This window comes from Tamandua tetradactyla, chromosome 7 (assembly GCF_023851605.1).
Source record: "Tamandua tetradactyla isolate mTamTet1 chromosome 7, mTamTet1.pri, whole genome shotgun sequence".
In the NCBI taxonomy this organism is placed as follows: Eukaryota; Metazoa; Chordata; class Mammalia; order Pilosa; family Myrmecophagidae; genus Tamandua; species Tamandua tetradactyla.
The window spans coordinates 130,403,265-130,417,584 of NC_135333.1; the positions used below are offsets into that span (position 1 = coordinate 130,403,265).

Consider the following 14,320-nt stretch of genomic DNA (forward strand, 5'->3'; position numbering starts at 1 on the left):
TCCCAAAGGAGAAATGGGCACAGGCAGCTTAAATACTTTTATTCATACATGGTAAGAGCTGGGATTTGAACACAGTTCTTCAGACTCCAAGTTAGGAATTTTCCCAACTTTCCAATATCACATAATTTTGTGTAATTAATCTCCTGCACTTCTTTTACTCTGCAGCCTTCAGTACTTCAGCGTTGCCTGCCCTACTTTAAGGTGCCGGTTGCTTATTACTAACGGTATGCCGGCCCTGGGCACACACGCTAAAACTCCCAGACAGGACCCTGCATTCCTCTTGTGAGGTCGCTGGGGCACAGGATGCAAAGTTCTACATCTGCAAAATCAGATTCTTCGAATTCAGAGTAAATGCTCTAACCTAAATTCCAGAATTATAGGAGTATATTCCAACAAATATTTTACCTTGTTTTTGCCCCAGGTCATCATGAGTTAAGAGCATGTTTCCCTTTAAGAAAATGACTATCATGCCCTTTCTGGACTTACCACACAATTTAATTCGGCACCCACACTTATATCTCACAAAAGGATTTCTTTTAAGCAGACTTCCAGTTGCATTCTAAATGATTTCATTTACAAGCAAACACAAACAAGTAGTCTTTATGCAATTTACAAAACATGCCCACACTCCTCCTAAGGAATATTTTACATTTGCAGCCAGGTAAAGGGAAAGTCCAGAGCATGGCAAAGTGAGAGTTCAGTCCACACTGTCACTGTAGGATTTCTCCAGGGTACACCCTGTTTTCTCAAAAGTTGATAGAAGCTGCTTTTTATATTACTGCTTATTTTCTTTATTCCCCTTTTCTTGACGATCTATAATGCCAGAATTTAAATTAGTAAGTTCTAACTGGGAAGGCATCTTTGGGCCTTTCTACAAATATATGACTGCTCCAAACAGATATTTATCCACCAAACAAGGAGCTTCAGTAGTTTTAGACACAAGCAGTTGGTGTCCGTCCAGCTTCAGATGTAATTATAGCTAACCACAGCCAATCAAGGATATAAAAAATTCTGAACCTCAATTTTATCCCTATCAAAGCAGGAGCCATGCTTTAAGCACCTCGATTCTGGGGAATCCAGCCCAAAGGCTGCCTAGTACAGGCTCTGGTAAGCCATCTGGAAGCAATGAGGTACCCCCTTTTCTGATGAATCTATGGCACATTGACAAGGAATAGGAGGCTCTAGACATCACCTCAGACGTTCCCTGGGGAGCCTGACAGAAATCCTGAGATGTAAGACAGGAAACACACAGAAACCCAAAGAATGAAGTTTGAATGTTTCACATCAGCTTAAAGAAACTTCTCCCTTTCTCACTACACAGAGCTCTAAAGCTACCCATGAGTATGGTCCACAACAGAGCACGCTGACCTGACCCGTCAGTCGGTCAGTGTGTAAGAGGAAAGCCAGAAATTCTTTTCATTTTAAATTGAAGAAATTAAGCTTTACTAATATTTCACATACAGACAACACTGGCGCTCTCCCGTGGTAGCTACGTGAGCTGCCCCAACGCCATGCACAGAACATTAGATCTCACACATTCACCAGCTTGGGCATATTGCAACTTGTTACTGGGCACCTGTGCCCCCAAATAAGTGGTTTGTGGGTTAGATTACTTTTTATTTTTCAGGCGCATGGTCCAGGAATCAAACCCGGGTCTCCCGCGCGTGTGGAAGGCGAGCATTCTACCACTGAACCACCCGTGTACCCTGGGTTAGATTATTTTTCAACTAAATTATCACTCCCAAAGTGGACAAAAAGCTCTAAAACATTTCTGCAAGGAAACTTCTGGTATAAGAAATGAGCAAAAAAGAACAAGTCTGAGCCAGAACTTTTTTCTCTCAGAAATAACTATCTAGTCATATCTGACAATAAGAGCATCTACCCGAAGAATCTTAACTGCTCAAGGAAACAGTCTGAAATATGAATTTATACTCACTGCTGTTAGTGGGGATTTCTGCCCTGAGATATTAGTTAATGATTGCATGAAGTCTTGACTCTTAGAACACAGTAAATGAGTTAATGTGTGGAAACATTTTGAACAATGCCTGGCATGTTAACACCACATAACTGCTAGTTAAATATTATTATTTTAAAAGATTGCTTTTTCCTCTGTTGCCTTTAGATTATTTAAACAATTTTTGGTATTTTAAAACTACACAGTATATGGATGTAATAGTACAGTTATATATATATATAAAATAAGCAGACAAGGCGGGGATATATTCAAAAAATGGTTTTAAAATGCTGGTTTAGAGACATAGTTCTAGACATAGTTGTTTGTCCTAGGGGGAAAAGTGGCCCCCTCCTCCTGGCTGCCCTGCCTAAAGAGATAAGTATTCGGTTTATTTGACATTCATCTTCCTTCCCCCACCCCCCATCCCAACCATTCAGGAATTAGAAATCACTCGAGCAAGGGCCATGTCATCTGCAGGAAAAGGAACATCACAAATATGCAAATCCCACTTGGAGCCGATACCCATGAACAAAAGGTTCTATATGAGCACGAGACACACCTGCCTCCTCTCCTTTCTCACTTCTCCCCAAGAGAATGATGTCTCGTTAAGGGCATGCAGATTTGGCACACTTGATTTCTCACTATAAACTGCCATGTGGCTTGAGTTCCATAAACCACCAGACTAGCAGCCCAGCCAGGGCTTCGTTAAAGTTTCTCGCCAGTTTCCAAGGTATCAGAGGGAGGATGAGAATTCAGATTCCAGAGTATCTAACAGTTCTAGGCATCTCATCCGCAGTGTCTTCTCCCTCTGGTTTTTCATCTGAGCCTCACAATGACACAGTGAGAGGGAGAAGGATAAGCAGATGAGGAAGCAGAGATGAGGGCAAATTTGAATGACCTCATGAAAGTCTTTCCTAGAGCCCCCATTCGATGGCTGTCCACTTCGAACTATGACTATATTGCATAAATCGTTTTTTATTCTACCTCTCTTTTTGCCTGAATTATTCAGATATTCTGCTCCCCAGTGTGAAAAAAAAACAACAAACAACCAAACAGCTAAGTTCATATACTTAGCTGAGTATGTGGCTTACTTCTGAAGATCTGACAGTATGAAATGCAGATTTCTTTGACTCATTTTTCCCAACATTATGAGGCTACAAGATGTAGGATGTTTATTACGTTTGGTTTTTGTTTTAAAATGGCAATTCAGTCATATTTTTGAGACACTATTAAATAAGTATTAAACTAATTTCTAAGAGATAAGTTTCTGAGTATAAATTTTGCAACAGTTTTGGCTAAATTGTGCTGTGGTTTATTCTAGACACATACATTTGCTAAGGAATACTCTCTGACAAGATAATAAAACATGGTTTTAAAAGTATCACATTATAGATAAAGATGTCTCCTAAATTAACTAATTGTAAAAATATAAGTAATCTGAAATAACATTTAGATGCAGGTGCAAACCCAACTATTAGAATAATTACAATAACAACAATAACAGATAATATTTATTGAGCACTCACCACATGCCAGATGCTACTTTAAGCTCTTTTCATATTTTTAACTCATTTAATTCTATCAACCCTAAGAGGCAGAAAGTATCACCCCCAATTTACAGATGAGGAAACTCAGGCATGAGAAGGTCAAGTACAAGGTAACTCATCCAGGAGGTGGCAGAGCCAGGATTCAAACCCAGACACTTTCTAAGATTCCATCGGAAGATTATTTTTCTCCTTGCCATGGTTTATTAAAACAATGTTCTTTCAATAATGGTATAAAGCAAATGGACAATAAGGACAATTGTCATGGTTAGCTTCATGTGCCAACTTTGGCCAAGTGGTAGTACCTGTTTGTCTGGTTGGGCAAGTGCTGGACTGTCTGTTGTGATGAGGACATTTCATAGAATTAGATCATGATCACGTCAGCTGCATCCACAGCTGATTCCATTTGTAATCAGCCAAGGGGCGTGTCTTCTGCAATGAGTGATGCTTAATCTAATCACCGGAAGCCTTTTAAGGAAGATTCAGAAGAGACAGGCTCTCTTCCTGCTTTGGCTGGCGAGCCTCTCCCGTGGAGTTCGTCCAGACCCTCCATCGGAATTGTTGGCTTCACAGTCTGCCCTGTGGATTTTGGACTCTGCATTCCCATGGTCACATGAGACACTTTCATAAATTTTATATTTGCAAGTGTTCCCTGTTGATTCTGTTTCTCTAGAGAACCCTAACTAATACAACAGTAGAATGATGACTAGTCTCATTTCAGTTCTGTTCTTCACCTAAGTCAGTGAGAACTGTTATTCAGTTTTCTGAGATGACAACCTGCTGCTGAAATGAGCTCAGCGGTTTCCCAACTAGCCCAAAGCTTCTGTCCCCTGTGGTTTACCTGATAACAAGGAAGAAAGAGACATTTCTTTTTTGAGAAAATGTCCCTCACTCTTTTGCACATACCCTGGCCAAGAAGATGGCCATAAATTTGGGAAGCCTAAACCAGGAAAACTGAGTCTTCATTCAAATTCCTAGTCTAATAGTTGCAGTTTCAATTTAAACAGAAGTAATTGGATCAGGTGAAATAGGATATAATATGAAAATGGCCCTGAACACCTTTGTTGGTGAACAAATTCAGGTAGTAGAATGAAAAAAAGAAATCTTACAATATGCAAAACTAACTTTCCAGTAATTGTCTATAACTGTTCTGTATATTAAAAAAAATTCCTAGTCCAGTTTCTTAGAATCTTGATTTGACTTATGACACTTTGGGTATCTTCTATTGCTATACCTAATTAAAAGGTGAAGTTAAAGGTCTGGGAAAATATATGCCAGAAGGAGTATCAATCCAAATAAAGCTAGTTCGTCTATATTAAGAGTTAAGACAAAAAGCAGGATTAGCAATAAAGACAGTTCCTAAGTAATAATAAAGTAACAAATCATGGGGAAGTTACAATCATTCTACATTCTGTAGGAATACAGAATTGTACAGATTGGCTTCCTCTTCACCAGCCAATTTCCTTCTCCTCTTGGGCACAGAGCCAGCCTACCTCTCCCCACCCCCACCCCTCCAGATGAAAACGGCCAGGGGGATATGGGCAGATGAGTTGTGCAAGATGTCTTAGTTTGCCAGGCTACTGTGTCAACTACCCTGTGGGTTAACTTCAACACGAATTTACTGGCTCTTGGTTTTGAGGCTACAAGAAATCCAAAAATCAAAATGCTGGCACAGCTGGCTTTCTCCTGGAGCCTGCAGCATCCTGGGGGTGGCCGCCAGCAATCTGTGGGGGGGCTCCTTGGCTCGTATCTCTGCTTCCTGTTACACGGCGATGTCCTTTTTCCCTAGTTTCTGGGACTTCCGGGTTCTCTTTATAACACTTTCTCTAACATGGATTAAGGCTCACCTGGATTCACCTGGCCATACCTGAACTAAAAATAACATCTTTCAAAGGCCCTATTTATAAAAGGGTTCACACCTGTAGGAATGTGGATTAAGACCAAGAGCATGTTTTTGCTGATGAACGACAATCCACCGCATGAACTTTCCAGACCTGGCTCACCAAAGCTTCCTGTACACTACACTTTCTCTCTTTGCCACCTGCTGGCTGGATGCAGAGGATTAGCAGATGACTGAGGACCCAGTGACGGCCAAGACTCAAGACAGAAAATGTCTGGGGCCCTGCATCACGGCTTGGAGGTGAGCCACCCAACCAGGAACACTCACCGTTGTTGAGTGCTGCGCGGCAAAGAATGAAAACTTCAACTGGGTTAAGCCACCGAAACCTGGAGGTTGTTCGTTGGAACAGCTGGCATTATTGTTACTAAAATGTATGTACGGAGAAAAGGGGTGACTGTTTGTTGGAACACTTTTTATATTTCCCAATAAGACTGGATAAAAACTGACCATGAGCTAGACCACAGATTGGCATGCTTTTTCTGAAAATGGCCAGATAATTAATATTTTAAGCTTTGTGGGGGCACAAATGGTCTGTTACACATTCTTTTTTGTTGTTGTAATAACCCTTTAAAAATATAAAAAGCATTCTTAGCTTGAGGACTGAACAAAAACAGTCCCTGGCCTGGATCTGGCCCATGGGCCATAGTTTGCTGACCCCTGAACTAGACTATAAAAGCAAGCTCTAACATACCAAAGAATATATGTCACAGAATCTATGCCACAGACTATTTACACAAAAATACAAGTAACTTGGAGATCAATAATGGAAAAGCAGAAAACAAAACAAAATCCTCCATATGGTTGGGATGGGGAGACTACTAAATAACTTCTAAATCAAAAGAGAAATAAGAAAAATACTGAGTATCAAATTATAATGAGATCACTATATATCATAATTAGGAATTATTCTTCCTTTATTTCTGCCTTTTCCAAACAGATTTTTCTGCCACACTCCTCAACCACTAAAAAACGATGAGGCAGCATGCTGCGGGAATTATAAGTATAAACTCTGAGGTTAGGCTGCCTGGGCTGATTCCAAGTGCTACACTTTCTAGCTGTGTGATTTTGAGCAACTTACCTAACCACTCTGTGCCTCAGTTTCCTTAACTGTAAAGATAATAATAGTATATACTTATGTATGTATTATAAAGGTTTATGGATACATTATGAGGTTAAGTGATTCAAGATTGCAAGGAACAAAGATCAGTGTCTGGCACATGAGTGCAGAGTGTTGTCATTTTAAAAAAATGAAGACGAAAAGAAAATCTCAAGCGCTTATTGTCACTGCCAATGTTCTTCCCACCTAAATCTGTGGGGAAGTCAGAAAAATTACAAGTGAAGCCAGGAAAAATTTCCAGCTCAACATGATTTATTTGCCTTTAGCCTTAAGATCTGCCACTTGGGAAAACCTACCATGGAACCAAGTTTTAGCATGTTCTTGGCTACTATATACGTCTTGGTCAAACATGGTGTTCAGAGTAAGCCAACACCCCCTGAGGAGGCGGCTGTGAGGTGCCACTAGCTGACATCAGCTTTGTCAAAGGTCATCCTACTTAATCACGGGCAAGAGGTCTACATCCCTAGAATGAAGACATAAGAGTTTGGAAAGAAAGCATTGAGCCCCTGCTTCAAAAAAAAAAATCTCAGGAGGTAAACAGAAAGCTTGTGGTTTTGACATACGAAGACCAAAGACGTTAATTAAGAGCAAAGATTTAGAGTAATAATCACAATGAGAAGAGTAAAATGGCACTCCTACAGCTCTTCCAGCTGATGTCATTATAGGGAACAGACTGCCAGATGAGGCCACCGTGGAACCAGAAACAGCCTTCATTAAATGCTCCTGGTGTGAAAGAATCCCTCCTACAGAAAGGAGATGAAAGGAACAGCAAATCTCCAGTTCAGAGACTTGAAATGGCCCCTTCTCATTTCCCTCTCTCTGCTCCAGTTTGATCCAATTTGTCCTGAATTCCCACAGTGCTTCCTTATCCTCTGCTGAGAAAGATAATCGACTTTCATCTCCCCTGCTAATGAACTTGGCCGTGTTGCTGATACAGCCATCTCCTGTTATTGTAATCAGACACTGAACCAACAGATACTGAAACCACACACTTTGATGTGTTTTGACTACATTAAACAACATAAGGGTGCTCTTAAGGAAACAGACTTGGAATGCATGTGTCCAAAAGTCTAATCTTAAGCAAAAACAGTTTGTTCCAAATAGGGAGTCAGATGTGGAAGAAGGATAAAGAAAAGCCTTGTCATCATCTTAATATCTTGAATCTCTCCTCCCACACATCTTACATAAGGACATGCACTTCTTATCTTAGTACTAAGGCTTAAGATGCCCTTATGAGTTCATTCTTTCTCCTACATCAGAGAAGGCATCTGGTATCCTCTTTTTAAATTATTCTTTGAAGTACTGGTTTTCTGCCTCCAGATGGTAAACATCATGATAAATGAAGACTCTTTAAATCCGTTAATGCAAAGGAAAGAAAACCTAATAATAATGATTAATTCCCACAAATCCTGATCTGGTGAATTAAAAAGCCTTCAGTGGCACCATAAGTACATGGAATCTTGAATAGGGTGTGAGATCTTGTTGGTTTGTATAGGTTAGTGTAATGCCATGTTAGTGTAATATATCCCAGAGTAATTTGGGCAGTAAATAAAGATGTATTTACAACCCCGTTGGGGGGATGGGAAGAAAATAATAAATATTAAATTTCCCTATTTGGAGAATTTTTGATATTCTCACACGCAGTGGGGACAACCAAATCTATAGGTTGAGCCCTCAATCCTGGGGTTCACCTGATAAAACTTATTTTTGCAAAGGATAGGTTAAGCCTACTTATAATTATGCCTGAGAGTCACCCCCCAGAAAATCTCTTTTGTTGCTCAGATGTGGCCTCTCTTTCTAAGCCAACTCAGCAGGTGAACTCATTGCCTTTCCCCTCTAGATGTGACATGACTCCCAGGGGTGTAAATCTCCCTGGTAATGTGGGCCAGAACTCCTGGGATGAGCTGAGACCGAGCATCATGGGATTGAGAAAGCTTTCTTGACCAAAAGGGGGAGGAGAGAAATGAGACAAAATAAAATTTCAGTAGCTGAGATATTTCAAACAGAGTCAAGAGGTTATCCTGGAGGTTATTCTTAGGCATTATATAGATATCCCTTTTTAGTTTATGTTGTATTGGAGTGGCTAGAGGGAAGTATCTGAAATTTTGAGCTGTGTTCCAGTAGCCTTGATTCTTGAAGATAATTTTATGATATAGCTTTTACAATGTGACTGTGTGATTTTGAAAACCTCGTGTCTCATGCTCCTTTTATACAGGATATGGATAGATGAGTGAAAAAAATATGGATAAAAATTAATAAATAATAGGGATACAATAAATTGGGTAGATTGAAATACTGGTGGTCAACGAGAGGGAGGGGTAAGGGGCCTGGGATGTATCTGCTTTTTTCTTTTTTCTCTTTATCTTTTTTTCTGGAGTGATGCAAATGTTCTAAAAATGATCATGGTGATGAATACACAATTATATGATGACATGGTGAGCCACTGATTATATACCATGTATGGACTGTATATGTGTAAAGATTTGCTAATAAAAATATTAAGAAAAAAAAAAGTCTGCAGTGGGAGTCAGGAGTTTGTTGATGGATAGATGCTGTTTACAGTGTCTTTCTTAAGGAACACTCATACCAAAGGGTCTTTTGGAAATATTAGCATTTTAAATTCCCTTCTCTCCTGGTCACTCACCCCATACACCCAAATGAGTGATGGGAGGCATAGATAAGTTGAGAGGCTTGCAATTGCCATATAGTAATATTTCCTCACTACCCAACTGTGGCTTTTCACAGTTAAAGTATCCAAAAGTGACCAGGTAGAAGAAAAGTTTCAACCTTAACTTGTCATTGAAAATATAATCCTCTAGTATGTTTCATACTCATTTCATTGGAGACCTCAAAACTTTTTCTTCTCTATTCTTCAAAAGATAAATGTTTATTATTTATTTATTTATAAATAAATAACTAGATCCACAACAAAATAATTCAATCGTATCTCCTTGCGTTTCTTCGGACTAAAACACTATGCTGCAAAAAATGTAAAAAAGTTTATTTGTACTCCTTTTAAGTTTTATGTCCTCTTCCAAACACTGCTTCTTCAGCTTCTGACATTTTACTTTATATGTAAATGCAACCTGAAATTAATTTGTTTTCTTTTTTAATAGTAAAGAGCCACTGTTAAGAGCCAAATACAGGAAATGACACTCCTTGACCAAACGCCTCTTGGAAGCCAGTGAAGGCAGAAAATAGTGCTGTATTATTTATCCACAAAAAAATTTTTTAAGTTTGTTTTACGACAGAAGACTTAAGTTAACTTCTTTGGCTGAAAGACTTGCATTAATAGGATAAAATCATTTTCTATGAATTGGCATGGGGGATGGCTGAGGTTGCCTCAAATTTTTTAAACAAATTAGTAATGATCTGAAATAAGAAAAAGTCACTTCATTGCTACCCAGCTACCCTATTGCCACTCAATATAAGAAATGTCATCAAATATCTAGTCACATTTCTACTTAATTCCTATGTACAGCACTAATGTCTAACAAATAAAAAATTCCCATTATTCCCTTGTGGGAATTCCATATCATTTTTAGGTAGACTTAGGTTTTCTTCAATCTGCAAATAAGGTGAAGGTACTATTATGACTGAAAGAAGTCTTGCAAAAGTACATATTTTGACTTTATAAGTTTATTGAGGATGGAGAGGTCAAGAAAGAAGGGAGAAATTAAGTATATGTATTCAGGAGGGAGCCCACACATTTTCATTTTGCCATCCTTTGTACCTGCCAACTCTTTGTTTGCAAACAAAGTAATAATGGCATTACTTATCCTGCTGCACCATTACTATGTGCCTTTGTTTTAAAATAGCATTCCCTTTTTTTTTCTTGGCTTTGACATAGTTAATCCCTCTCCTTGCAGCATCTCTCTGTTCTCGGAGCTTCTGGAACCCCACTGTCACCAGGTCTCTTTTCACTTTTACACTCTCCCTGAGTCTATGGCTTTAACTATAACCTTTGGACTCACAATTCATTAATCTAAACCTTAAGAGACTGGTTCCTGGAGCTCCAACCTTTATTTCTAACTTTCTACAAAACACTTCTACCTGGGACATTTGAATCCACGTAATCAAAACTCAACCCACCGTCTCTGTGCACCCCGTCACGTTTACATCTGTATTGCTCCTGCAGTCCACTTTTAAATGGCCAGAACCCAGTGGCTGAAGTCTGAAATTCAGGAGACACCCTTTATTCCTCCCTACCCCAAGCACCCAAGTCACCCCAACTGAACCTCTTACATCATCCCTTCTGAGCCTGTCTCTTGCTCTAATCATGCCTTCTTTCACGTCCTCATCATTTCTTATCTGGATTACTGCATGTGCCGGTTTGAAACTGCTCTTCTCCCTTGCTCAGCAAACCACTGGGGACCATTCTGAGTTAGGTTTCCATACAATCTGGGTTTTTTATCTTCCTTCTAAAACTCACTCCCTTGGAGTATCCTTGCTTGCTTACTCTTTATCCCTATTCAACATAGCTCCAGGAAGGTGGGAATTAAATCATGTTAATCTCCCTATCTCCAGTGCCTAGCATTCAGTCAGTGCTGAACACATATTTGATGCATGAAAGCAGATTCACAAATGGGACAGGGTGTGGTCTGCCTTACTCCTTTATCACAGAATCTTGCTTGCCCTAGGTCCTATCAGTAACCCCCAAGAGCCACCATATTTGAGTTTTACAGTTAAGGGGATGTCTTCTAGATGGGAAAAATCATTGGCCATTCTTAACCAGTATATCCAGCATTCTCTGCTAATAAACTATTCATTTAAAGTAGAAGCCAAAGTCCTGACAACAGCCTTCAGTATCCTACGCACACCCCATGTCCTTAGGTTTTGGACAACATCTCCTGCCATCTGGGCTTGGCCATCTCTGCTCCTGCTGTGTTGGCCTCCATGCTGCTCCTTGAGAACAGCAGACCTGCCCCGCCTCAGGGTCTTTGTCCTTGTTTTTCCTCTGCCTACATTAGAATGCTCTTCCTCCAAATAGCTATAACACTCCTTCCCTTGCCTTCAGGTCTTTGCTCATGTGTCACCTTCTCCGTGACACCTTCTCTAAAAATTTCAAACCCCTGCCTTCACCCCATACCTCCTACTCCCACTTCCTCATTTCGTTTTTCTCCATCGCATTAATCGTCTGGTACACTAAGTATAGTAATTGTTTTCTTTCTCTCCCAGTGACTGCAAGCTCCTTGCGGGAAGGGATTTTTGCTTGTTTTATTCTCTATGGAATTCCCAGTATCTAGTTCCCAGTACATAGCAAATACTCAATAATTTGTGCAATGACTAAGCTGGCATTACAGATCCTGGTTTTCAGGTGTTTAAAGAGCAGCACAGGCCTGGCCTTAAACTAATAAGATGCTTAATATGTAAAGCAGGTGGAAGTGAAGCTGCTGCGGCTGAAGCAGCAAATGGAGGGTTAGGATCTGTCCACTCAGCTCAACACCTCCTTGCTGCCCCCTGAGTGCTTATGTACGAGTTTTATTGTTCTTAAGGATAGGAGGTTAAAAAATTAGCTTGGCTCCATTTCTAGGGGGAATTTAGCAATGAGGAAAAAAGCTATCAACAATTGGCAATAGACCAAATGTCAGACTGCCTTGTTTTTAGAGAAATCACTAGTACGGAGTCAGATTGCTTTCTATCTCAGTGGCAGGAGAGAAATATGAGGGGAAAGAGCAAGATCAGGTCACTGACACCCACATGTAATGATCACTTATGCCTCACATTTTCAGATCCCTTTTCCATGATAACTCAATCCCCCAAATAATGCTGTCAAGTGGATATGGGAAAAACTATTTGATCTCTAATTACAAATGAATAAACATACACAATTCAGTGTATTATCTTCAGAGACTGACAGAAGTGGGACTGACTTCAGAATAATAGTCGCTAATGCTTATTTAGGATTTATTAATTAAAACATTGACCCAATACTTCACATGGACCATTGGATTTATTACTTCCAATCAGCCTGTTTCTGCCATATTTGGAAGTTACCATCATTATTAATTATTTTTTTATAGTAGGGAAACTGAGGGTCAAAGAATAAATAACAATCCCCAAATTAAATAGCTATTAAATGGAATACTGTTCCAAGCAGTCTTACTCCAGAGCCTGTGCATTTAACCATTATTATCCTATCCTCCCCATAAGGGATTTCAGCTCTGGCTTTTTGGGGAGATTCTTCTAGTAAAATACTGGAGAAGCCCATTAATGCTTCCTTTAGCCTTGAAAACAACTACAATTGACCAGTCCCCATCGGTCACTGTGCTTTCTAACTCTAAGGTGAAGAAATACTAACAAAATAAATCAGCACTTTCATTATTCCCTGAGCATATATGCAGTGAGACACTATTTTGTAGACGAAGAGATTCCTAGATTCTTTAATATCCTATAAAAATGTATTTACAAAAAAAATCTTCAAGATTATTAGAATAGATATTCATATTTGGGCCATTCCATTCAACATCTCCTGTTATTCCCAGTGGATAATTTTCCATAGGAATACATAACCTGCTGATGGAGAGAGTTCGAATCATTCCCTCCTCTGACTACTTCACTACCTGCTTTATTTGCCAGACACTGGAGAGCAGAATAATGCTTTGCGGTTTGTCAAAAAGGCATTCAGCCTGCAGGGCCCAGGCTTTGGGCCAACTGAAACGATTAATTTGGAAAAGCATCAGGCATAGGCTCCAGCCTAACAACTACCACAGTCAGACAAAGGGAGGAAAGGGGCAAAGTTGCAGCAGGACTCTAAGGCAATGGCTAAGAGTTATTTCCACTTCTCATCAGAGGCTTCCAGTCTGTTTCCTTCACAAAAACACAGCAGTGGCTTCTCTGAAGCCATCGGAAGGGTTAACATTATATATACAAATTGTTGCTTCAAACTCCATATATGATGCAGGTGTTTTATTTAAAGCATTAAAATCTAATGCCAGCTCTTCATACCTGTGTTAGCTTCAGCTTTGAATTTATGAGAGGCCCCGAGCAGAGACCTTGCCACTCCACTCTGGGGAATGCTGCTTTTCTCTCTCCTATTACAGACCCTGGGTTAAGCCCTGACATGTAGAGGGAGGACAGAGTGGGTACTGTTCCCCGCACCTGAGAGCCAGGGATAAAGGAGGGTCTTACCGAATTCTCCTTTAGCTGCAGCCCTTCCCCATTGGGAAGGGAGGACCTTCTCTTGGACGAGTTCCTGTTTGGGGTCGAGGCGATGGCCCCTGCTTTCTTCTTCACAGCGAGCACCTCACAGCTGGCTTGGTCTTCATTGTGGGTGCTCTTCCCGGCATTGATAACCCTGGAGGAGAAGCCAGAAGGGCTGGTCAGACAGTGAGTTTTTGGGAAGCTGAAAACTCAGTTTGTCTCAAGGGCCAGTCAAATCACTCTGCACAAATAGCACAAAACTTACGCTCTGTTTTATGCCAAAGAACCTTATGGTCTTGGTATTTTATGTTCCTGAATAGACTGAGACTGCCCATGCTCTCTCTCTCTCTTTTCAAATGGAATTATATTAGCACATTAAACATCTATTAAAAAAGCTGTTTCTAGCTCAGTTCACCTTCACAGGTGTCTAAAAGATGTGATCAACACCCTAATCTGCCCTAGTCAAAACACACAAGACAGTCACTCTTTTGGTTTAATTTGGAACTGGAACTTTTTGGCAATTACAGTGAAGACTGATAGTTTGTCCGAGTGATAAAGAGCAAAACTACCATCAATCTTATCAAAGTACAAGGCAGTAATTTACAGCACACTGTAAAATCCAAGGGAACAGAAAACCATATTTCACTACTGCTGGGCCCACT

General features: G+C 40.1%; 1 protein-coding gene across 3 annotated transcripts in view; it reads right to left on the minus strand.

The window, feature by feature from the left end:
- The window catches only part of PPM1H (protein phosphatase, Mg2+/Mn2+ dependent 1H), a 278,117-nt gene that overhangs the window by 156,114 nt on the left and 107,683 nt on the right, over positions 1-14,320 (minus strand). For all 3 annotated transcript variants that reach the window (XM_077111275.1, XM_077111274.1, XM_077111276.1), the window contains exon 2: positions 13,647-13,812. In XM_077111275.1, the coding sequence (XP_076967390.1) occupies positions 13,647-13,812 (166 nt within the window). The remainder of the gene's footprint in view (positions 1-13,646; positions 13,813-14,320) is intronic.